This window comes from Bos taurus, chromosome 15 (genome assembly GCF_002263795.3).
Source record: "Bos taurus isolate L1 Dominette 01449 registration number 42190680 breed Hereford chromosome 15, ARS-UCD2.0, whole genome shotgun sequence".
In the NCBI taxonomy this organism is placed as follows: Eukaryota; Metazoa; Chordata; class Mammalia; order Artiodactyla; family Bovidae; genus Bos; species Bos taurus.
The window spans coordinates 28,123,140-28,147,717 of NC_037342.1; the positions used below are offsets into that span (position 1 = coordinate 28,123,140).

Genomic DNA, 24,578 nt, shown 5'->3' on the forward strand with positions numbered 1-24,578 from the left:
AATCAAACCTGCGTCTTGTGCACTGGGAGGCAAATTCTTTACCATTACCACTCTTTACCACCTGGGAAGCCAGGTACTGGAAGGTTAAATCACGCTTATGATGGCACATCACACACACGTCAAGTTATGACCATTGTTCTGGATGAGATCTCATCTGACAGTGGGTTCCTTTCGGCTTAGGTTTCCCCCAAGGGCACCTGGGTCCACCGGAAGCAGTCATTTCATTGCCAGCTCTGGGTAAACCAACTACCATTTGCCAGCCCTTGACATTTTAGAAAGGATTCTGTGGTTAGGCTGTTTCTTACAACATCTAGATGAGGCGAACCAGCTGACAGGTTTTATCATGAGGAAACTGAGGGGCAGAGAGGTTAGTGACTTGCCAACAAGTGGCAGGGCTGGGGCACCCATATCTGCTCCTCCCACCCCGTGAAGCTGCCACCGTAGGATCCTGGCCCCTGCTGTGTGCCCCTGTGACTCCATAGGCAGCTCTAGGGTGGGGAGAGCTTGTTGGAGGGAGGGTTGTGCTCCTCGACTTTGGGTTCCCTCATAGGTCTCACCTTGGTCAGTCAAACATGTGGAGATGCTTATAACTCAGGCCTTTGGAATTGTCATGGTTGTTTAGTCACTAAGTCATGTCCAACTCTTCTGCGACTCCACGAACCACAGCCCACCAGGGTCCTCTGTCCATGGAATCTCCCAAGTAAGAATAGCAGAGTGGGTTGTTATTTCCTTCTCCAGGGGATCTTCCTGACCCAGGGATTGAACCCAAGTCTCTTGATTGGCAGGTGGATTCTTTTTCCACTGAGCCTCCTGGGCAGCCCCTTGCATCAAAATAGGATGCAAGAGAGTCTGGAGGTCTGGGTGGTTAATTTCTAGAGGCCAGGAAGGTGCCAGTGTGTATGTGTGTCCCTGAGGCCCTTAAAGGGGCCAGGCTCCGAGCACTATCCCCGGTAGGTCTCCACACGAGAGCAGGTGGCTCTGCCTGGAGCTGTCCCAGGAAACCTTGATGTGGGGATTAATGACAGGAAAAGTAGGGCAGGCAGGTTGGTAAATATTTAATTGCTAAGAGCTTAAGTGGGGGGAGGGGGCTGATCTGATGGAAAGGGAGGGGCTTAGGGAGAGTGGGGAGCATTAATCACAGTTAGTCACCAAGCTGGTCTGCACTGGGAGAGGTCCACTATCACTCCCAGCCTGAGCTGCCCCTCTGTACCTCCTGTCACCCCTCCAGCTCCTTCTGCCAAATTGTCTGGATAGGACCTAGACCAGGGGTCTCTGTATCCTTTGGAAAAAACCAAGGCTGAGTTGCAAAGAGGCCAAAATGCCAACCTTGGTTACTGTTTATGAAGCACCCACTGGATGCAAGTCATGTCATATCAATTGACTCTTTAACCACATTGCACCTGGCTAAGGAGAATTAGAATCAACTAAGTGTTGGGGTTGGCGGGGTGAGGAAGGAAGTGGAAGAGGAGCCCAGAGCTGCAAAGGGTCACATATGGTACCTCCTGTCCCCAGTGAGGCCCCTTGAGGGGTACAACTCTGACCTGGGTGGGAAGTCTGACCCTTGTCTGGACCTGATCCCTCCTGGGCTGACTCAGCCCCCAGCCTCTCCCATCTGACTGCATCTCTCTACCCTGGGGGTTTGGGTCCTTATCTCCCTTTTCTTCCCGTTCTGCCCTCAGGGCGTGGGGCTTTGAGATCACAGATCCAAATGCAGGCACATCCCAGTCCTGAGAGTGTCCCCCCCACCACACACCCATCAGAGTCTAGGGCCTGGCCCATTCACTCTGGGGCCTCTGCAGCATGATCACCAAGTCACTAACCCGGGTGATGTTCCCGTTCCCGGCATCCCCAACCTTCTGTATCCAGAGAAGACCAGCCTGAACCCTGCAGGGGAGCAGATGCCACAGAGAGGATGCTCTTGGGATGGGGTGGGAGGAGAGGCTGTATCTGGCCTCTGAATCCAGTGCTGCAGGGGAAGGGGTTATGGTGGCTTGTAGGTTTAGGCATGAGTCCTGGGGCGCTTCACCACCACCCGCGGTAAGCTGTATTCTCCCAAAGCAGCGCTCCCAGAATTCTCAGTCACCCTTGTTGATCAGTTGATAAGTCGTGTCTGACGCTTTGAAACACCATGGACTATAGCACGCCAGGCTCCCCTGTCTTTCACTATCTGCCAGAGTTTGCTCAAGTTCATATCCACTGAGTCAGTGATGCTATCTAACCATCTCATCCTCTGCCACCCTCTTCTCCTTTTGCCTTCAGTCTTTCCCAGCATCATGGGCTTTTCCAATGAGTCACTCTACAGAGAATTAAGGGATAGGAGAAAGGACGGGGCTTTGCTCTCCCCCTTAACTGTGGGTGGGGTGAGCAGTGGAAGGCTGGAGCAACAAGTCCTGGGAGCTGGCCCCGAGTGCCGAGGCCGGGCTGGGTGGGAGGAGCGCACTCACCGTCCTCCTTGGTCTGGATGTAGAGCACGCTGCTGCGCACACCATCCCCGGCCTGGGTGTAGGCCAGCACCTGCACGCTGTAGTTGGTGAACTTCTCCATGCCTCGCAGCTCCACCCGCTCCCGCGTCGTGGTGATGTTCTGCATCTCGCCCCACTCTGCCGGACATGAGCATCCTCTGAGTGCGGCCCAGGCCGGCCAGGCCAGGCCATGGTCCCTCAGCCACTGCCCCTCCACCAGCCTGGGCTTGGACCTTGACTCCATGGTGGTGGCAACGAGGGGGACCTTTCACCTCAAGGTCATGGTTGCAGACTTGCGACACTGCTCCCAGGCCATATCTCTCCCCAAGTGGCCCAACCAGGGTGACCCACAAATGCCAGCTGGGCCTCAGCCCCTAGTCAACCCTGTACCAAATTCAACTTAATACTCTCTCTATAAAATAGTTCTACCTCTCTCTCCCCCTGAATCTCACTTCCCTGTCCTCCACCCACCCCTCTCTCCATGTGAGGGACCCCAGGAGTGACCTGAACCCAGAAGGAGCCTTGGCCAGGTGGGCAGTGGCAGCTGTTTCTCTTGGCTGCCCAGCACCTCTGAGAAATGGAGTATTTCCTGCCATATCAGTAAACAAGGATGTCACAATCATCATTCTAGCCCTCTAAATCCTTGAATCCCTGAGCCCTAGGGGCACTCAGGAAAGAGAAGAATACCTGGGTGATTTGGCAGATCTCAGGTTGCAGCCACTCCCTACAGTAAACACTGAGGAACTCAGGATGTAAAAAAATGCAGGATAGTGAGCTGCTTATGAAAGGAATGATTTCCGTGAGTCCAGACTCTTACATCTTCCCATACACAGAAAAGGGCTAAATTCCTTAACTTGGAATATCTGGCTTTCTTTCATTCACAAAAATACTTTTGACCTTCAGACTACTTGGCTTTGGTGGCAAAACTTCATATAACCTCTCCCCACCTCCTTGGAGCAGTTCTCTCAGGGATACTTGAGATGCTATCTCCCAGGCTTGAAGTCCTAAAAATTCCCACCCCAAATATTAATAACTCTCAACTTTCAGGTGGTGACTGCTCTTGAAGTCGACACCTCCTTGGGCTCTCGGCTCTCATAGGCAATGGAGCCAGGTGGCATGACCTGTGACAGGCTGGGGATGACTGCCCTGCACCTGACTGCTTCTGGACCGGCACCCTGAACTCTCGAGAGGATAAGGGGTTAAGTCCCCATTACCTTCCCCCCACATCAAGGACATCTTGTCTGCAAAGAACCTGCAGAGAGAACATGGGCGAGGCTGCTGGAGTGACAGCCATGGCCGGGAGGGCCAGGCCTTCCTCAGGCTCAGCGAGGACCCGTCACCCTGGATCTGCCAAGAACTTGCTGTAGATGCTGAAGAAGAGCTTAGGGAAAGCGTCCCGTGGGACAGCCAGGGTCTCAAGAGGAGGAAAGAGGCTTCTGAGCTGACAACCTTCCCCCTGAGGCTACTGGGATTTTTTAGAAAACAGCCCCAGACACCAGCTGAGGACAGGCTGTGCAGAAGACAAGTGCCAGCAAACCCACCCTGGCGCCTCACGAGGGACCTGGCGCAGGCAGAGGCCTGGTCTCGGGCCTAGCCGCAGACTGGCCACAGTCTGCCAGGGTCCAGAGGGTGAGGACTCCAGGCCCAGCCTGAGGGGACTCTGGGTCAGTGGAGGGGGGCCTCAGAGGCCTGAGAAGTGGGACTTTCCTTTCCCAGGAGGTCAGAAACCAGAGTGGACCTGTCTAGGACTAAAGCCAGAGAAAGACCCAGGAGGAGGGCAGCCTGGCCATCAATTCTGTGGCCTTTGGAGACTAGTGAAGCTGATGCCTTTCTCACCTGAGGGCTGAATTGGGGAGCCACAGGGTTCGAAAAGGGGGAGCGAGTTCTGGAAAATGAGCCTTTTGTGACTCAGCACAGATGAGATGAGGCCATCTCACCATATAAGGCCCCAGAAGACCTGCAGGGCTCCGCACTCCTGGGGGAGAAGGTGGAGGCGTGGCAGGGAGAGAGAATTCCTGTCAGCAGTGCCTCTGGGCAGACCAGTACCCGGGTGGGGGACGGGGAGGGCAGCTGGCCCAGGGGGCTGGGGGTGAGCTGGAGTCCCAGGTCCTCCAGGAGAGAAGGAACGGGCCAGGTGACCAGTGGCAGGAGGCTCAGGATATGGCGAGGCAAACTCACGTCCACAGTTTGGGATGCTGGGCCCCTGGCTTGCGTGACTTCCTGGTCCAGGGCTCTGCTGCACCAGTGGGCAGGGGCTGCTGTGTTTGCGGGGCTGCACTAGCTCATCCTGTGGGAAGGCGCCCAAAGGGCTGGGCCACTGTCTTGGCTCTCCTCCCTCTGCTGTTCCTACCCGCAGCTCCACTGTGCACCCTTCCCCGCTCGTCTCCAGGTCCTGGGTAGCTCAGCTGCACAGAATACAGGTCTCGCCATCCATCTGGCCAAGGGACCCTGCTTCCTCCTCTTGCCCCTCAGTCCTAGGCGGTGACAGCTTCCTGCTGGTGCTAGTCCCTGGGACCCCAACTTCCCGCCACACTCCTCTGAACGCAGAGCCTTCATTAAAGTCTCAATTGTCCCGTTTGAGTATACCACCTGTTTCCTGACTGACATGGCCACAAAGTCCTCATACCAACACATTCCATCAGAAAAGCCAGTGTGTCCATCTCACCCCTTAAGCCACTGCCCAACATACAGCTGAACAGGGCAGCTGGTGTCTGTCCCCAGCAGAAAGGTGACCGTGCACACCACCTCTCACTATGGCCCCTGGCTCTGGCATGGGAATAACGGGTGCAGGGGAGAGGCTGGACTTCCGCTCGACATCCCACGGGAAGATGCTCAGCTCTAAGTGTGGGCCTCCAGCAACCCCTGGCCTCTCACCCCGCGAGCCGGCCACCACCCCCAGCAGACTCACCCCCGTCAACGTAGAGGGACCAGAAGATGACCCGATAGCCTTTGAGGACGCCGTTGAGGGTGCTGCGCGGGGGCTCCGACCAGGAGATGACGGCCACGTCGGAAGTGATGGACAGGGCCCGGACGTTCTCGGGGGGCTGGCTGGGCACTGCGGAGGGGAGAGCCAAAGGGCCTGGTTAGGGAGGTACAGGACAACACGCATGTGCAGGCAGGACCCTGCTGCCCGGCCAGAGGAACCTCGGGTCACACAAGTGGGAGGCCCTCCTGACTCAATGAGCCTCGAGAGTTTGGGCTGGTGGCTGGGAAGGGAAACCAGTCTCCTTCCCTGAAAATTTGGGTGAATAGAGGTCTTTCCAGCTTGGTTCCTGGGCTCTGGCTGGCATGTTCCTGATTCTGAGTAAGTGCTCAGGGAAGAAGGTGATGCAGTCCGGGCATGAGCTCCTGGGGGTTCACCAGTGGGCACCACAGCCCAGGGAGTCCACCTCCGCTGAACGTAACAGAATGTGGAAGACCAAGCCAGCCCCGGGGGGAGTCTGTAACTGATGCTCTTATCTGATGGCTGCCAGCCATGTGTGTCCCCGCCCCTGTGCCAAACTGAAGGGAAGGAAAAGAAGGAAAGAGGCTCTCAAATAACCCTGGGGCAGGAGAGGAGAGGTCCCTCAGACAACTTTAGGACTTCTGGAATCACTGCACTTCTGTCCCTTGTCCCTGCACCCAACACACCAGCCTGGGTGGCCCACCCTGCCTTTAACCCTCTCCATCTGAGAACTTAACCTAAGTCCCAGCCTCTGGGGGTGGCCCAGCTGCAGCTCGCCCGTCTGAGACGAGAGACAGGGGCGACACGAGGCCCCAAGGAGCCACCTGGGCCAGGGGCAACTTTGCTGGCACTTCCGCTGGTTTCCGAGGAGCTGGGGGCAAAGGGCAAGGCCACGTCTGCTTCGCTCTGAGTGGGAGAAAGGAGGCACAGGCTGGATGGAAGGTAATTAGATCCCATTGCCCCACAAGAGGCAACTCTAATTTTTATGAGCATTTAAATGATAATACATCATCCTAACGATCCTCTCTGAGAATGATTATTGTTTCATATTACTTAGGTGTAAAAATATAAGCACCATGTAATTAGGGACCCAGTGTAATAAACTAATACAGATCGCCCGTTCGAACAAAATGAAGGTAATATAATTATGGAAAAGACACTATTGCTAAGGCAGGGGCCCTTGAATACCCCAGGAGGAGTGCTAATATTGCCAGGAAACGATCAGGATCTGACAGGCTAACGAGGGCCTTAATTAAGTATGAAAAACTGCTGAGCAAATGCTGCTGGAAACTTTCTTCCCCCTCTCCTCCTTTGTTTGGAAAATGTCTCCACGGCCCATGCTGATCTCTCCCTGTTGGTAATCCCAGCCCCGCTGTATCCCTCTCAAAAGCAAGGGATGTGGGGCCCTCATGGAAGCCAAGGGTGGGCCTGGCCAGGTTGTTTTCTGGGATGGCCCTGGAGGATGGAGTTTAGTGTTTGGTCAGGAGTGCTGATATGGACTTGGGGCAGCTGTTCCCCCTGCGGGTGACTTCCCTGAGCATCCTGCATCCATGTCATTTGGTCCTGCATCCAGCCTCGCTCCCAAGCAAGAGGGTAACAACGGGGTGAAGTAGAAAGAGTATGGGATTCAGGGTCAGGTCTGGATTTTGACCTGGGCTCTTCTTCATCAGATGGGCAATCTGGACAGGTTCTTAGCCTCCGTGAGTCTTGGGTCCTTTTATGGGCAATGACCTGGCTGTTAGTGCTCGGGTTCTCACAGGTGCTCCCTGCACCAGCAGCATCAGCATCACCTGGGGATTTATTAGACACGCACATATTTGGCTCCCACCCCAGACCTGCTCAAGCAGAACTCTGGGGGAGGGCCCAGCAATCTGTTTACAACCCTCTGATGTGCACTCAGGTTTGAGAAGCACTGTGTCAGAGTACTGCTTGGGATGGCATCGCTGGTACTTAATGGTGACAAGCTGGTCTTCCTCTATCCAGCCAGCCCTGTGGCCAGCAGTGGGTTGTGGGGGGATGGGCTGGTGAGGATGTGGGGTGGTGGAGGGGGTGAGGGAGCGGATGGTATGTCGCTCAGGTGCTTCTCTGGACCTCTCTGCATTCTATGCACCTTTCCCAACTTTTGTGTTCTCCCTTTCTCCCAGGGGCTCAGTGCACTGACATCTGCTCCCTCTCACAGCCTAGCTTGAGCCCCAGAGCAATTAAATGGGAATCTCTGGGGATGAGGCCAGGCATCAGGATTTTTAAACTCCGCAGATAATTCCAACTTGTAGCAAAAATTAAGAACAACTGATATGAGTTAATCTACTTTCTGGTGTTTCTGACCTGATGTGTCCTCCCTCCCAAAGGTGTCTGCGTTTCCAGAGAGAATGAGGTAGGGAGAGGACATTGCTTAGCAAAAGGAATGACTCTCTAATGGTAGAATGCTGGGTATCTGGGTGGCCACGGGGCAATGGCATTATGTTTCCAGGGCAGTCAGTTCCCTCCCTTTGCTGGGGGAAGGCTCAGACTCAGTGACAGGTTTTAATCTCATATCTTGGTCTTAGGCTGGGGTATCACTGCTAAGTCACTTCAGTCGTGTCCGACTCTGTGAGACCCCATAGACGGCAGCCCACCAGGCTCCCCCGTCCCTGGGATTCTCCAGGCAAGAACACTGGAGTGGGTTGCCATTTCCTTCTCCAATGCATGAAAATGAAAAGTGAAACTGAAGTCGCTCAGTTGTGTCCTACCCTCAGTGACCCCATGGACTGCAGCCTACCAGGCTCCTCCGTCCATGAGATTTTCCAGACAAGAGTACTGGAGTGGGGTGCCAAACTAAGGAAGCCCTATTACTCTGCTCTTTGGGGGCTGTGTCCAGCCTGGCTACGTCTCTTGGGGTGGGTATCAAGGGTCACGTCTCCTTTCGTTTCCTAGCACAAGCTCAGGTAACAGTGGGGTCTTCTCTGCGCTTGGAGAGCAGGCATGCTCCTGCTGCCTCTTAACCCTCTCCTCCTGAGAAACCAGGCCCCATCATTCACTCAAAGTTGGAGTCCTCTCCAACCCTCAAAGAATTCAGTTTTAAAAACTGGGCTCCAAATCTTCTGTCCACGGACCTTGGTGTTTTGTAACTCCACAGTCTCTAAAACAGATGGTGGACAGCTTCTAGCTCAGAAGTACATAGGTAACTTGGCTTCTGCCCTTTTTCCAACCTGGAGGGCCTAAATGAGGAGAAATAGGACCCAGAGTGTAGAGGAAAGAGCTTGGGGAAAGAGATGGGTGAGGGGCCAGGATGAGGGAGGAGGAAAAGGCAGAGGGAGAAGATGGATGGAGAGTCAGAGAGATGCACAGACAGGCACTCAGACAGACCAGTAGCTCAATAGAGAGACCGATGGGCAGAGCATTAGAAAGTGATGGATAGAGAGCCAGCCAATGGATGGAGAGACCCAGAGGCCTAAATGGACCAAGCATCCCTTGAGAAGCCAATGGGTGAGAGGGGATGGAGGGATCCAGGGAGGCTGTGTGTACCACAGGATGATGGGGCCCAGGAGCAGGGAAGGGCCCCCAGCCCTCCCTGGAAGCCCTGCGGCTCTGCCCGCAGCCGACATCTGTACCCATTACCCTCTACTGGTGCCCTCACCGTCCTCCAGGGTGGTGGCATTGATCTCGCTGGATGAGGGCCCCGTGCCTGCCCGATTGAAGGCCTGGACCACCACGCCATATTGGGCGAACTTCTTGAGGTTGTCTAGGGTGTAGACCTCGCTGTCCCCAGTGGCCTTCATCTCCACGATGCTGTACTGCCCGTTGCTACCCGGGCTGTTCTCTCTGTAGCCGATCTGGTAGCCACGGATGACACCGTTCTGCAGCTCCTTCTTGGGCGCCTGTGAGTGTAGGAGTGGGAGGGTGGTGGAGGGGGACAAAGACTCAGTGACATTCCGAGAGGATGCTCTTACACCCAAAGGCAGGTCATGTTACTCCCTTGCTCCCAAGCCTCCCAAGGCTCCCATTCCACCCAGAGTCAAGGCCAAAGTAAAAGCAACCCAAGTGTGCACAGACAGGTGAATGCATAAAGACGATGTGGTCCATACATGCAATGGAATATTATTCAGCCTTAAAAAGGAATGAAACTTTGATAAACTGAACAGCATCAATGAACCTAGAAAATACATTAAGTGAGATAAACCAGACACAAAAGGAGCAATACTGCATGGTGCTTCTCCGAGGTGCGTACAATTCCCAAATTTACAGAAACAGAAAGTAGGACAGAGGTTACTGGGGGCTAGGATGGCTGGGCCAGCAGAGTTTCTGTTTGGGATCATGAGAAAGTTCTAGAGATGGACAGTGGTGACAGCTGCTCAACACTGTAATTGTACAATGCCGCTGACCTCTACCTATGAACATGGTTAAAACGATCCGTTTTGTGTACATAAAATGGTATGGTACCACAAGTTGAAAAAAAAAAAGAGTCCTTGACTTTGATGCGAGCCCAGCCCCTCTTGGAGCTGGACCGCCCTTGACATCCTGGCCAGCGGCTGGGGTGCGTGGAGAGCCCAGGCCTGAAGCCGGCTTCTGGACGGAGGGACAGAGATGGGGTGAAAAGGGGGTGACAGGGGGGACCTCGGAGCTCTGCCTGGGCTGGCGGGAATGAAGGGCTGATCCCAGGTGGGCAGGCCAAGGGAGAAGACTCCACTGGCGTCAGTCTTGGGGTGGAAAATACACTCTCACCCCCAGCAAAAACCCTGATACACAACCAGCCGCACACACAGGTGTTCTGAGAGAGAAAACATCAACAGGGAAACACTGACACGGACATTCTTGAATATGATCGCACACACACACACACACACACACGCACATACACACACACACTCACATATACACACACACTCACATACACAGGATCTTGATACGTCCCCTTACATCTGGAACCACGAACACACGCAATCCAGACCCATCAAAACAAACATCCCAATACATACCTACCCATGGCCAGAAACATACAGACTCACAAATAGAAACTGGCTCCTTTAAAGAGGGGACATGCCCATCTATATATTGAGACAGCACACACACCAGTACATAGAAAAACAGCTTGAATCAGGGTTGTAAAGATGATGCAGTTAATTTAAAAGCCCACCTTTTACTGTACTAAAAAATAGTGTGATCAAAAACAATTAAGTTAGTAAAACAGCTCATTTTTTTAAATTCAATGAGTGTTTTAAATGAACTGCATTTTTCAGCTCACCGTTAACTCAATATAATGAAGTTTTAAATTTCACATAATTGTTTTGAACTCACTAACTAGGTGTATGTGTATTTAATTGACTTGACTTTTCGTTGCTGCCTGAATAATGCTTCTCTCTGCACTTGGACAGTCCTGTTTGATAGTTGGTAAGAGGGGGAATTTTTGAATGTGGGTGTTGTATCTACACAATCAGGCTTCCCAAGTAGCTAAGTGGTAAAGAATCTGCTTGCCAATGCAGGTGAGGAGGGTTCAATCCCTGGGTGGGGAAGATCCCCTGGAGAAGGAAATGGCAACCCCCTCCAGTATTCTTGCCCGGGAGAGCCCATGGACAGAAGAGCCTGGCAGGCTACAGTCCATTGGTTCACAAAGTCAGACACGATTTAGTGACTAAACAACAAATAATCTACACACTCACACATTCAGGCACTTATTATAGACACAAACATATCTTCAGGGTGCCCTTGTCCTCACACTGACATACACTCTATTACATATCTGTGCCCACGTTGAAATACACTGATATATACATCATTACACAATGACACACACCTACGTACCTAGAGCCGCCTGCACACAGTATACACTTGTCTATGTGTGATACACAGAGCACCACGCCACCGTCATTCACACAAATGTATACTGGCAGAGGCCTTGGGTAGGCATTCAAGCATACCTTGCTACATACATATAGATATTCACACATTTTTACAAATCTTGACATATCTTCCCTCCCTCCCTCTCTCTCCCTTCTCCTTGTATGGCACCACCCCCTTAACCAGGCACACTCAGGATTTAAATCAATCTTAACAATATTTCTCTGAAGCATTAAGAAATCAATAGAGCTGATTGCAAATTTATGTCATAAAGCAGTGGTGATCCATCTCAAGGAAAGAGTCTTAAAATGAAGTGACTTATCTTTCAAGTGAATCTTTATTTTTCATTAATCTGTTTCTTGGTGTTAAAAAAAATTCCCTTGAGAAGTCAGCCCCAAAATTTATTGATAGGCTGGTTCATTCTGAAGTTCTAACTTTCTAATCAATTTTATTTTTCATTATGAGACTTTGGAGAAATAAATCTGATTCTAAATTTTTATCGACCTCCGGGTTGGAGCTTTGTAGCCAAATGTCTCAGAGGTTTACATACTTATTCATTCCCGTCCCCTCCTCCAGGCTTCCTTGGAGTATTCTTAGGAAATGGATGCAGAATCAGGATGCAGATAAGACTTGGGATCTAGACTCCAGGCTTCACTCCCAGTTTCTGAGGGAAGCTCTGGCAACCAGATCTGAACCTGGAGGGAACCAGGGCTCCAGGTATCTATCTACTAGGAGCGCTGGTACCCAGGGAGGGCCAACTGCCCAGCCTCTGTCCCACTTTTGTCCTGGTTATTTCTCTGGAGCGGGAAGGAACCAGGCTCTGCTGCCGTGTGTGTGTGTGTGTGTGTGTGTGTGTGTGTGTGTGTGTGTGCGCGCGCGCGTGCACGCCAAGACATATAGTCTTTTTTCCCTTGGTTTTTTAAAGAATTGTTTAATTTTTTGGCCACATCACACAGCATGTGGGATCTTAGTTCCTTGATCACGGATTGAACCTGGATCCCTTGCAGTGGAAGTGTGAAGTCTTAACCACTGGACCACCAAGGAGGTCCCAAATATGTGGTCTTTTTTAGGGAAAATATTACTAGACCCTTTTGAATCTCTCTGATTCTCAAGTCTACCTTTATGAAGGGACTAGGAGGAGGACTAAAGTACCTGGAATTTTTCTACCAGGAGTTAGAGTCAGAAAATGACCTTGGACTCAGAGCCCAGATGTAGATGAGGTAACCCCCTAAACCCTAATGTTCAAGAAGAAGAACATGAATGGGCTCTAGGAAACTCTCTGTTCCTGACCTCTGGACAGTGGGCTTCTGTGGGTGATATGGCTCCAGACTATGTGCAGTGAAGTTCTGCACCTGTCATGACTTGAATGACCACGGAAGTCACCTTGCATTTCTATACCGTGGCCTCCTCTGATAGGAAGGAGAAATATCTCTTCTGTCCATTCCACAGGAACAGATAAGTTAGTGCAAGAAAACACTCAAACACTGGAAAATGCAGCTGGAAGCCATCAGAATGGGCAGCCCTTCTGTGCCCATGCCAGGGATGTGGCGATGAGGCCAGAGTTTCCCAGGAAAGCATTCCTTGGTCATGCTCAAGGTTATGCTGGTTCTCTGCCCTGCTGTGGAATTGCCTCCAAGATTTCCCATCAGTGACAGAGTCTTTGGATACCTTCTAGATCTACAAGTTTCTTCCCCTTAGAAATGGCTGCGGCACATACTGGTTTGTTTTCTCTACAGCTCCCTGTCCCCCAGAGCTAGGGAGGGCAGTTATTTTTTCATCCTGGTTTTACACAGGAGGAAATCAAGAAAAGACTTCAGCTCCCTGCTGAAGTCTTGACCGTGAGAACATAGGGTATGGTTTCACCCTACTTCCCAGCTCTAGTCACAGGGCCAAGACAAGGGTGAGACCCTGTCATTTCATCTCCTGTTATCCATAGAGCCCCTTTGAAATGTACACAAAATCAATTCCAGCTCTAGATATATTACAACCTGTGGAGTTTGTAGGACAAACCAGCATGGTAAAAGAATCATCTTCTCTCCTTGGCACTGACAAATTCTTCATCCCACTCCAAGCACAGGCCTCCATCAGAAAGCCATGGTGGAGAAGGGAGTGGGGATTGGTGGGGGGACCAGTTCCTCTATCCTCCTCTCTTCCCACTCCTTCAACCTCAGTATTTAGCAACAAACAGACGTGGGCATTGCAAGACACCAGACACTAGCAAGTCTGTTGGGGCTTCATTTGAAGATTAAGGATGGGGAAGGGAGGGAGGCATTTCAGGGGAAATGCTTTTGACTTTGCTTACCTTCCAGGTCACTTGGATGCTCTGTGAGGTCACTGGCTGCAAGGTTACATCCATGGGAGGCCCATCAGGAGCTGGGGTGGGGTTGGGAGAAATAACCTTATGAGTCACGTCTTGGAAGAAAAGAGCCCTATGCCCTCAGTCCCATCCTTGAGCTGGAGAAAGGAAAAGCTTGTCTAAAGCAGCAGAGGACTTCTGTTTGAGTCCCTCTTGAAATGATCATAGGGTTTAAATTTCCTATTCATTCTCCATAATTTGCTGAAAACATAGCAAATAACGACTATTAAGTATGACTCCACATCCAGCAGGTTGGCAAAATTTTTTTAAAGTTTGATAGTACAAAGTGCAGACCAAAATATGAAGTAGCAGGAACTTTTATACACTAACCATGGGAGAGAAAGCAATTTGGAAAACATTTTGGCTTTTTTTTTTTTTTTTCTTTCAGTTAAAGGGAGAAGTTTGTCCATCTGGTGAGTCTGTAATTCTGCAACTGTTTATATTCCTTGGATGGGGAATGAAAATAGACAAATCATACAGCTGTACTGAAGCTCACAAAAAGAATCTAGACTACAACAAGGAAAACACAGAGAATATATGAAGTATTATTTCATGCATACATTCTATTAGAACAGGCAAAACTAAACTGTATGTTTATATGTACATATACTAGTGACATGTATGAAAAAGGAAACAAGGAAGCTGGGATACTTGTTACTTCAGGGGGAGGGATGGGGTTATGGTTGAGAAGGGGTATATAGAGGGCCTCTGGGAAGTGATAATGAGTGTTGGTTATACTAGTTTTTGCTTTATTATTATGTGTAAAACTGCACATGTATATGTACTTTTTGGTATTAACTTCTATTTTGCAATGACAGGTAAGAGAAAATACAATAAGGGAAATCTTGCTTAAATTTTCAGGAAAACTTCATGGCAAAAGTCACAGGAGATAATCCAGGGCACTAGTACCCCCATCCTTTGCAGATCTGTCCTTGCCAGACAGGCTGGGGCCAGTGGAGTGGGAGCAGAACCTCGGACAGCTCCTGAAAGCATTGCATCTAGAACCCATTTGGCAAAGGTCAGGGATAAGGGTCTCCAATGATCCAGAGGGAGACACACACACACACACCTTGGAATCTCCACCCCCCACTCTTCTAATTGCAAACCCACTGCCAATGGACAGGGTGGGTAAGGGCCCCAGATGTCCCTGATCTCCGAGCCCATGGGCAGGGGTGACAGGGCGAGGTGCTCACCAGCCTCCTCAGTGCTGATGGTGAGCTCCTTGCTCGGCTCGCTGCGGCCAATCTTGTTGAAGGAGTACATGCGGATGCTGTACACGGAGGCCGGGTGCAAGTCCACGATGTTGGCCTGGTTGATGGTCGGGGAGATGTTGCGTGTGGACTGCTTGAAGTCCCAGGAATCTGGAGAGAGGACACCCACTTCTAACCTCAGCCAGATAAACTCCAGGACCCCTCTCCAGCCTCAAGCAGCAGCAACATCCCAATCTCAACCTAGATGCCCAGAGAGGTCCTGTTTACAGAGACTGCAGCAAGAGAATTTCAGAGAGAACTGTTCTGTTCCATGAAGTTCAAGAGACCAAGGGATGCCTGAGGATGGGAACAGCAAGTCCATTGCTTGGGGAATCAGGAAGCTTAACTCTTCTCTACCCAGGGCCGCCTGGTAAACTCAAACCTCAGGTGAGATGTTTCCTATGGCCCCTTCCAAGATCACCAATGCTTGCTATCTCTTAGGGTCTCATTGGCCAGTGCCCCTTTCCTGGTCTCTCACACCACATCAGTGATGTGTTATAACTGTGAGATACCCCCTCCACCCAAGATTCCAGTGCAAACGGGGAAGCCAAGTCTTATCCCCCTTTCTCCTCCTCTGTGTGTGCTTCTGTATTTCTTTTTCCTGTGGATTTGTGTGGTGATGGTCTTGAATGTTTCCTAGGCTGATGAGGGGAATAAACCAAGTGGCAGAGTCCCTAGGCAAACCCCTTCCTCTCTCATCAGCAAGAGAATGGTCTCTGAATCTCTAGAGTCAGAAGCCAACAAAGCAATGAGCATGTTCCCAATTTATCCAGGGGGACTGGCAGCCCATTCCAGGGCTAATGTTTAGTGAAATTGTAGAATGTGAAAGATACCCGATAAATACCACTCAGGGATACTGGGACAGTAAACATTCTGCATCTCCAGAGGAACCCAGTCATTCATTCAATGCATTTTTTCCTGTGCACCTACCAGGGGATTCCAGAGAGAAATGGAAGGGCCTGCAGTTACAGCAATGTCTCAGCTAGTACTGTCCAAACCCAGAATTCATAACCAGATTACATTATTGGCACTTTGCTTTGAAAAGACAAAAAAAGGCAAAGCACAAGGAAACTAGCTGATAGTGGAGCTTAAGAATCTTCCCGGGGCACGTCCTGATGCGACTATTCAGTCTAATTTTCCATGTCTTTTAAATCCACAGTAGAGGATTCTGAAAACTGTCAGTAGAAAAGATTAAATTATATTCACTACAGTCTAATCCCTGAATCAGGGAGGGAAGATGGCATATTCTAGAATTTTTTAGGAAGACTCTTTTTTAAGCTAATGCCTGGTAAACCAGGAGGATCAGTTCACCCAAAGAGACTATCCCATCCCCCAGGTTCTGGCTAATTGAGGTCTTGATGCATTTCAAAACACCTCTTTTAGCCACACCAGCTTGGCATCTGTTGAAGGGCACTGGCCCAGTTCCCCATCTGCAGTTTCGCATTTAATTCTTTGGTTTCATGAGCCAAAGTCACAAATGGCAGACTGTAGATGCTCAGAAAAACTGTATATTCTCCTTGTCTTTTCAAAACACCCCAACTGCCCAAAAGTCACTGGGGTGAGAGGTTAAGCCAGAGTCTCAAACATGCAGGCTCCTTCCTGCCGAGGGTACCACTTTGGCTCAGGAGGAAATGGGCTAGTAATGCGGAGGCAGGTGTTCACTTCTCTCTGTGGCATCTGGGAACTGGTGCCAGCTCACACATCATATTTGATTTGCCCATGTTTATAGGAGAGGGACAGCGATCATGAGTCAGTGCATTCATTTTTGATGAGTGCAGGCAGAGGAAGGAGACCCAAATGATGTGTCTGAAAACTAAGGGGCTAAAAAAGAGAGGTGCTAATATTTACCAGGCACTTGTGATGTGCCAGGTGCAGTGCCGGACACCATTCACTCCTCATACCTTTCTATGACGTCAGCACCATATCTCCACTGTACAGGTGATGCTCATGTCATCAAGTGCGATTTCTCACTTGGCCTTCCAGGTGTGTTCAACACTTAAACCTGTCCCTTCCCAAAACACTCTTCTCTTGGGTGTCTATTAAAACAGTCTCTAGCTTTTCCTAGGGAGTCCCTGGTAGCTCAGCTGGTAAAGAATCCACCTGAAATGCAGGAGACCCTGGTTCGATTCCTGGGTTGGGAAGATCTTCTGGAGAAGAGAATGGCTACCCACTCCAGTATTCTGGCCTGGAGAACGCCATGGACTGCGCAGTCCATGGGGTCACAAAGAATCATACACGACTGAGTGACTTTCACTTTCCAGCTTTTCCTAATCTCTTGGGTTATCTCTTCACTTTGCAGGTACATCTTTCTTACGTTATGGTTCAAGTTCTTCAAGGCTCCATCCTAGGCTCTCCTCTCACTCCATACATTTTTCCCACCCCTGGATTCTATTTCCATTTATACACAGAGAAGCTCCCTGAAGGCAGGAACCATATCTACAACTTTGCCCATCTCACCCACTTGGCACACGCTGGGCACTTAAAACCCACTCTTGGTTTTAGATCAGAGCCCACTTTGTGGTCCTGGATGTTGGACCTGTGGTTCCTCCACATTCTGCAGTCATAGTAAATACCCTTTGCTTTTCCCTTGCTTGCCTCCTCCCTAGCTGCCAATCATAGGAAGACTGGGGGATCCCAGAGAGTGGCCCCCTTTTTTCTGCTATTGCCAGTCATTTGCAGGTGGATTTGTCCTTGTGTTCCCAAATCACCTTTGATGTTGGCACAAAACAGCTCTCTCCCCACAGCCCCTGCAGGCTCATGCATCAGAGTCAAATTTGGAGGTCTCTCGCTGATTTTCCAAACTTGATCACTGCCATCTCTCTGACCTGAATAGCTGAAATCAGTGGCCCTATTTTCTCCCCTTTCCTTTTCAGCTCTCAGAGTACTGAGCTGGCTTTGGTGAATATTGTCTCTTTTAATATTCCCTTTCATATGAGCCTGGCTTATCCAGATTAACATATTTCATTAAGGGCTCTCACTCCCTTTCTTCATCAAAGGGTTTATGATGCAAAATATTCTTCTTAAAAAATAAGGAAGCGGCTGGGGAGATGTCAGTGTCTTCTACTTAGTGGGCTGCTTGCTGGGAGGGGACCTGGGGGCTTTGGTATTTCAGGAGACATATTCACTGTAGAAGGGGGAGCGTTTGGACAAAAGCCACATCTGGAGCATTCAGCTGCCTGTGCTGGGGAAACAAGTCCATCCTGCATCTCTGATTTCCTCCTTGCATCATGGCTCTGAGCCCACCACAATGATCTCCACTGCACCGAGAAGGGGTTTCCTGGATCACCGCGACCACTCACCACGTCCCAACACCAGACCCTCTGGCTCAGCCCATGATGGCTGATGGCTCCCACCATGAGGCTGCCTTCTGGGCCATCCTCAAAGAACCCATCCCTGCTCCTTGCTTGGAAAACAGGGGCGAAATGTGGTGTCTGCATTTTTAAATCTGCGCAGCGCTGTCTGATAGATTTGTGTGGACGGTGCTATTTATCATTCAGCATTCATGTATTATTACTCTGCTGCCTAGGGCCAGGAGAAGTCAGCGTGAGCACGATGGCTTAGAAAGGGCAGACGTGGTAATTTCCCTGGGAAAATTAGCATGATGAGCAACATGGCAGAAAACCTGGCAAAGGCACAGTTGTGACCAAGAAGGGGGGTCAGGGACAGATGTTCCAGCCATAGGAGGGTGTGGTCTGGGGCGAGAGGGAAGGGACAGGAGCCACAGCATGGGGACCCATGCGCCGGGCTCTGTGTTAGGCATGGGCACATAAATCTTCATGCTCACGTATTCCTCGCAGCCACCTTGGAGTATGTGCCACTATCTGTACTGACAGAGATGCACAAAGACCTTAAGTAGCTTGCTAAAGATCACACAACCCTGACACTTGGTCAACCCCAGTCTTCTGCTTTGAAACTTGTTCTTGTTCTACTATTCTGCATGCAGGCAGAAGATCTACTTAGACACACACACACACGCGCACACGCATGCACACACATGCCCCTCCTTTCTTTGAGTCACCCATCCGTTCCCTAGGATACCTTTTTCAGTTGTCACGTAATTTAGTTTGTGGTATATTACATGTGATTGGAGAGTGCTTTGTAATGGTCCTGAAAGTACCTGCGAGTGTGTGTGTGTGTGTGTGTGTGCTCAAGTATGTGTACATCTCTGTATATTCCCTCTGCAACTTCATTATCAGCTCCAAGGGCAATGCTCTGTCTCCTCGTTCTTTCTCTTTTCTACCACATGGCTGATGCATGACTCTGCAACAAAATTACTGGCACTCAATACATGCTGCTGACTGACAGACACACATTTCAGCCTGCAAGTCCCACAGGACTATAAACTGCCACACGAGCTATTTCAGTTAGAAGGAGGAGAGGAACTACGGCCCCATGTTAGCTGCTTTCTCTTCAGTCCTCAAAACAATCCCACAAGACAGGCATTACTATTTCCACCTCACAGATGAGGAAGCGATGCTGTGTTCACAGCCTCTGCCTGACTCCAATGGTAATGCTCCCCAGTTCCCACGGGACTCCTTTTCCTAAATGCCAGCATAGATGCCTGTCTGAGTGGCATGGCCCAGAGTAGGCCTACCTGAAGACTGGAGAAAGGACCAGCCCAGCTTCTCTGGGCTCTTGATCCTGTGATTTTTTTTTTTTTTTTACAGGTGCAAAGCTCCTGTGGATGGGAGAATCTGAGGTTGAGTTTCATTATCCTCCCCTCTCCATTCCATCCATCCTGGTGCCCTGGTGCTGGGGTGGGTATGATGGTTCCTCCTTTTTCATGAGAGCCAGACAGGGTTGGGGGAAGACGTGAATGAGCTCTGAAAATAGAATCTTCCCTGCCCATCTCTCCTTCTGCACAGCTCTCCAGATGTGTGATGTTCTCAGCTTCGCCTGGCTGAGCAGCGCCCCAGGAAAGGTTTCCACACATTAGAAGGTGGTCAGTGGAGGAGGGTGATGGTGGGCAATGGGGCAGCATGAGGGAGGAGGGCAGGGAAGCAGTCCCAATGAGCAGTAGGGGAGGGCCCCAAGTGACAGCCTGGGCATCCACTCCCCCAACAGGAATGGAGCCCTGCCAGCTACATCAACCAGGCAGGGAGATGCTGGCTGTGGACAGACCCGCCCCTTCTTGTCTGGCTCCTGGGAAGCTTGTGTCCAGCCTTGGGAAGCCCTGAGATGTGAGATGAACCCAGTGGGCTTCCTCTCCTCTCTGTGCCCTCTGCCTCCACTGCTGCCTGGCCCCTGCTCATCACCTGTCCCAGCTACAGGACGGCGGCAGCCTGCTCACTCACTTCTTGGACACCCCTCCTCCCGCCTGACGACCCCTGCCAAGGTGCCATGTTGCTTAAATCTCTCACTAGGATCTCAGACATGGCTAGTGGCTTTCAATGACCTTCCCCAAGGAAATAAAAGCTCAGTTCAGAGGCCCCCTCCCAACCTGGAGCCCAAAGCACTTTTTAGTCTAATAAGACTAAAAACCCAGAAACTGGGTCTGTGTGCTTAGTCATTCAGGCATGTCCAACTCTCTGTGCCCCCTCGGACTGTAGCCTGCCGGGCTCTTCTGTCCATAGGATTCTCCAGGCAAGAATACTAGAGTGGGTTGCCATTTCCTCCTCCAGGGGATCCTCCTGACCCAGGGATTGAACCCACGTCTCCTGCATTGGCAGGCGGATTCCTTACCACTAGCACCACTGGGTCTGTGAACCCTCTGCTAGACATGCCACTCCCCGGAGCGCACTGCACCATGCTGGGGTTCGGCCCTGTCCCTCTCCCTGAATCTAGGCCCCGTTAGCTCCCCATCTTCTCCCAACTCAAAGCAGCATCTGCAAGGACAGGAGATGTGCTGCTCTGATGACCCCTGTCTGTGCAGCGCCCCCTTCTCTCTATGGCTCTCCTTCTGCACTGACAGTGACCTCGGGAGGTCTGGCTCTGAGCTGACTTTTCTCCCCAATTAGACTGTAAGCTTCTGAGGGCAGGGTTCCTTCCTGTAGAAACCAGCCTCAAGAATGATGCACCCAGTGCCCTGGACAGGGCGGCTTCTCAAGAGGTAAACACAGCTGTGGATGCTATCCTGGGGCTAACCCTTTGGGGGAGCGGATAGTCAGTCAGCCAATGACTGTGTGCTGTGCTAAGGAAGAGAGGAAGGGTCTGGAAGGCTTCTGAGGAAACAAAACCTTGGATCTATGCTGAGTCCTGGAAGATGAGTTGGAGTTGGTGGGAGAAGGACGGTTGGGGAGGCTTCAGTTTTCCAGATTTGCTTTCTGTATTTTACCTTAAAATTACTTTGAAAGGCTTATATGGGCTTATGGTCTTGAATTCTGAAAGTATGAAAGGACCCTAGAGGAGAGGTATGTTTCTCCTTCTCTCACCTGCACTGAAGTCACCCCAGGGCCTCTCCGGGGCAGCCCCCCTGTCGCCTGTACCTTTTAGAAATAGTCACGCAGATAGAAACGTGATCACCTATGGCTCTTTCTTGGCTTGACCTCTTGTTCAGGTCATCTGTCCCCTCCTTGCCATTCCTGCCACTTGATTGTGGGTCCCTGGTTTCCCCAGAGACACAGGAGTCCATTGTTCACTTTGCTCTAAGCGGCTTCACAGTGGAAGGCAATCTCTTAGAAGCTATTAATAGAGTCCCAAGGGAGGGGTTTTAGAGGGCTTCTAAGAAGAAGAAACTTAGATCTAAACTTTCCAGGGACTCCTACCTCCCCAGTGACTCATTCTTGGGAAAGACCAGCTTCTCTGACTCCCAAGCAACCCCATCATCCCAAACCTGGAGTGCCTAGATGACCCAGTGAAACTGTGATGTCTCTGACCCCACATATACAGCCAGTAGCTCCTGGCTCAGTGACTTTTAAGTTGCTTTAAATCAGACCACCCTATGGATCTGCCCAGGGTCAGTCCTGGGAAGGACGGACTGACATTTCCTCCCTATCAACTGTAGAGGTCCTTCTACCTGCCCCCTGGTTTCCTAACCTGACCAATGTCCCTTCCTTTGGAAGACACAAGGGCTTGTGTGTCTGTCTGAGATGGGCAGCCCTGACAGCCAGGGGCCGTCACACTGGAGGGACACCGTCCAGGCAGGTGGTGCAAGGCGCTATGGTGGGCCGAGCCCTCACCTACCTGTTTTGTTCTTGTACTCAATGTCAAAGCCCGTGATGATGCTGTTCCCATCGAATCTCTGGGTCCAGCGCAGGTTCATGCTCCGGGCCTTCACCTCTCGGATTTCCAGCTCTGGGGGGTCAGGGGGCTCTGGGGAGTGGCAAGGGAAGGGGGCAGGGGTGAGGATGGCAGCAGAGAGCTTAGCCTCCTGCCGACCCTCTGCAGAGATCAAGGGATCTGTGCTGGGAGGATTGGAGACACAACGGTCTATCTGAGGGTCCTGAGCCCTGGAGTTTGGGCAAGGCAGCATAGGGATGGAGGAGAAACTTAGATCTAAAGGCTCAGAGGCAGAAGTGGGCGTGCTGGGTCCCTGCTCTGTTCCCCTCTCTTCCTCAGCCCCTTTTGGAGGGACCCCTCACAGCTGATGGCCTGCTTCCCACCATGCAGAGCTCCCAGGTTTTCCATCTTGACTTTCCCTCCGCACACCTCCCCCAAGGTCTGGGCCCACAAATCCAGGTCTCCCACTTCTGGGGGCAACAGTGTGCTCCACAGGGCCTTCTGCCATCACAGACCTCACTGTCTGCAGTGTCCTGGAAGGACCCTATGGCACCACTCTGGGCAGGAGGGAGAGTGGACTGAGGCTTTTCCCCAGAGCTGTTTCCTGTCACTGCCCCTGGGTGTGGAGTGTCCCCCACTCTTGAGGGGAGTTGGCAGTGAGCACCAGGGCCCAGAGGAAGGGGCTGGGGACGTGGAGCAGGTGAGGTACCTTGTACCGTGAGCTGGATCAGGCCCCGGTCCTCCCCATATGAGTTGATGGCATGGCAGCTGAAGAACACAGAGTCCCCACGGTCAGCGGGCTTGAGCTGGGAGGCAGTCCGAGGGGCAGAGGGTGCGGAGAGAGGAAGGAATGGGGAGAGTCTTTTAGAGCCCATCTGCTGAAGGGGGCCCATCTAGTTGGGGATCAGCAAGACTACCTTCTTCTCGGAGGGAACCCACCCAGGGTTTGTCAAGAGTTCCTCTTCCCAGAAAGTTCAATGGATGGAAGTGTGGAAGAGTCTGTGCAGGGAAAGGTCAAGGGGTTTTAGGAGGGAGGGAGGGGCTGGGGATCCACGAGAGAGGGGGCGCTGAGGGGGTCCCAGGATGGAGGGAGGATCTGAGGGGTCCAGGAGGGAGGGGAGAGGGAGGGCGTGGCTGAGGATCCCATACATTTAAAGTGTAGAGTTGTCAGAAAGGAGAGAGAATGAGGCTCAAGGCATAGGTTGGTGGGTGAAGGAGGGAAATAGGTAGGAAAGGAGAGGTATTTTTCGGGGTGGGGCTCCCAGACTCCTGTTTACTTCTTTTGGATTCAGATGCAATAGCTGTGGGCTCCCCACTTTCTGAGAGTCGGGTTCCCCCTGAGACGGGCATGGGTGCTTACCTTCAGCGTGGAGACAACCTCATCGCCGTTGTCCTTGGTGGCGATGGCATACCGCATGACGCGGTCGGGGTCGATGACCGTGTCCCCTTTCTCCCAGCGTATAATGATGGGTCGCTCGCCTCGTGCTGTGCAGTTGAGCTCCTTGGCGTGGCCCTTGATGGCGATGGTGGTGTTGGGGTGGGAGGTGATCATGGCTGGGACTGGAGAAGGGAGGAGGTGTAGGAGGTCCCAATGAGTGGGGAAAACCAGCCCTGGGAGGGCACTTGCCCAGCTCAGAGGCCCCGCCTCTGGCGGCCCCGCCCCTGGGTGCCCCGCCCCCTGGATAACCCGTCCCCTGGATGACCCCACCCCGTGGCTGCCCCTGCTTCGTGGCTGCCCCTCTCCCAGGAGCACCTCCGTCCAAGGGTTCCTGTTTAGTTGCTCAGTGGTATCTGACTGTTTTGCGACCCCACAAACTGTAGCCCTCCAGGCTCATCTGTCCATGAGATTTCCCAGGCAAGAATACTGGAGTGGGTTGCCATTTCCTTCTCCAGGGGACCTTCCCAGCCCAGAGATGGAACCAGAGTCTCCTGCGTTGGCAGCTGGATTCTTTACCACAGAGCCACTAGAGAAGCCCCATCTGCCCTTAGGGAGAGGGTCTAATAATGGTTGGAGGTGGGTACAGAAAACCTCACTGCCTGTCCCCTTTTCCCCGCACACCCATGACCTGGGCAGCCTCTGCCTTTATCAGGGGTTCTGATAGTCCATGGGCCCCTTTTCAGAATCAGTCTATCTATTCATTCATTCACTTTAAGGCAATAAACAGAATCCTTTGAATCCTTTGAAATGCATATCATACATAAAATGACAAAGGAAACCAGATATACCAAAGTATGGTTATACAAATAACATTCAAAAGCAAACTTTTGATATAGTTCATCACATAATATATATTCTTCACTATTCTCTATGAAATAAGATCTAGTGCTGAGTTACATTAGAACAATTTCATAATAGTGATAGTATAAATGATATTTTCAGATACTGCCACAGCTGTGATGCAAAAATACCTATTGGTCACAGTCACAGGTGCCGCTACCACTGTGGTTTGTTGCTTATGGTTCAGAATGGAAGTACAAAATTTCAGTTAGAAGTTAGCAAAAAAAAAAAAAGATGCCGTTTTACCCCAGCCCCAATTCATGAGTCCCTTGAACTGGATCCATGCACCTTCGACAGGGAGGCCTGTGGACCCCAG

At 51.3% G+C, this 24,578-nt stretch overlaps 1 protein-coding gene across 1 annotated transcript in view; it reads right to left on the bottom strand.

Moving 5' to 3' along the window:
• Positions 1–24,578, bottom strand: part of DSCAML1 (DS cell adhesion molecule like 1) — a 366,160-nt gene that overhangs the window by 27,907 nt on the left and 313,675 nt on the right. The window contains exons 12-19 of the mRNA XM_002693002.7: positions 23,345–23,544; positions 22,694–22,790; positions 21,949–22,077; positions 14,770–14,937; positions 13,523–13,593; positions 9,023–9,263; positions 5,371–5,517; positions 2,445–2,600 (exon numbers count right to left, since the gene is read on the bottom strand). Of these exons, the coding sequence (XP_002693048.1) occupies positions 2,445–2,600; positions 5,371–5,517; positions 9,023–9,263; positions 13,523–13,593; positions 14,770–14,937; positions 21,949–22,077; positions 22,694–22,790; positions 23,345–23,544 (1,209 nt within the window). The remainder of the gene's footprint in view (positions 1–2,444; positions 2,601–5,370; positions 5,518–9,022; positions 9,264–13,522; positions 13,594–14,769; positions 14,938–21,948; positions 22,078–22,693; positions 22,791–23,344; positions 23,545–24,578) is intronic.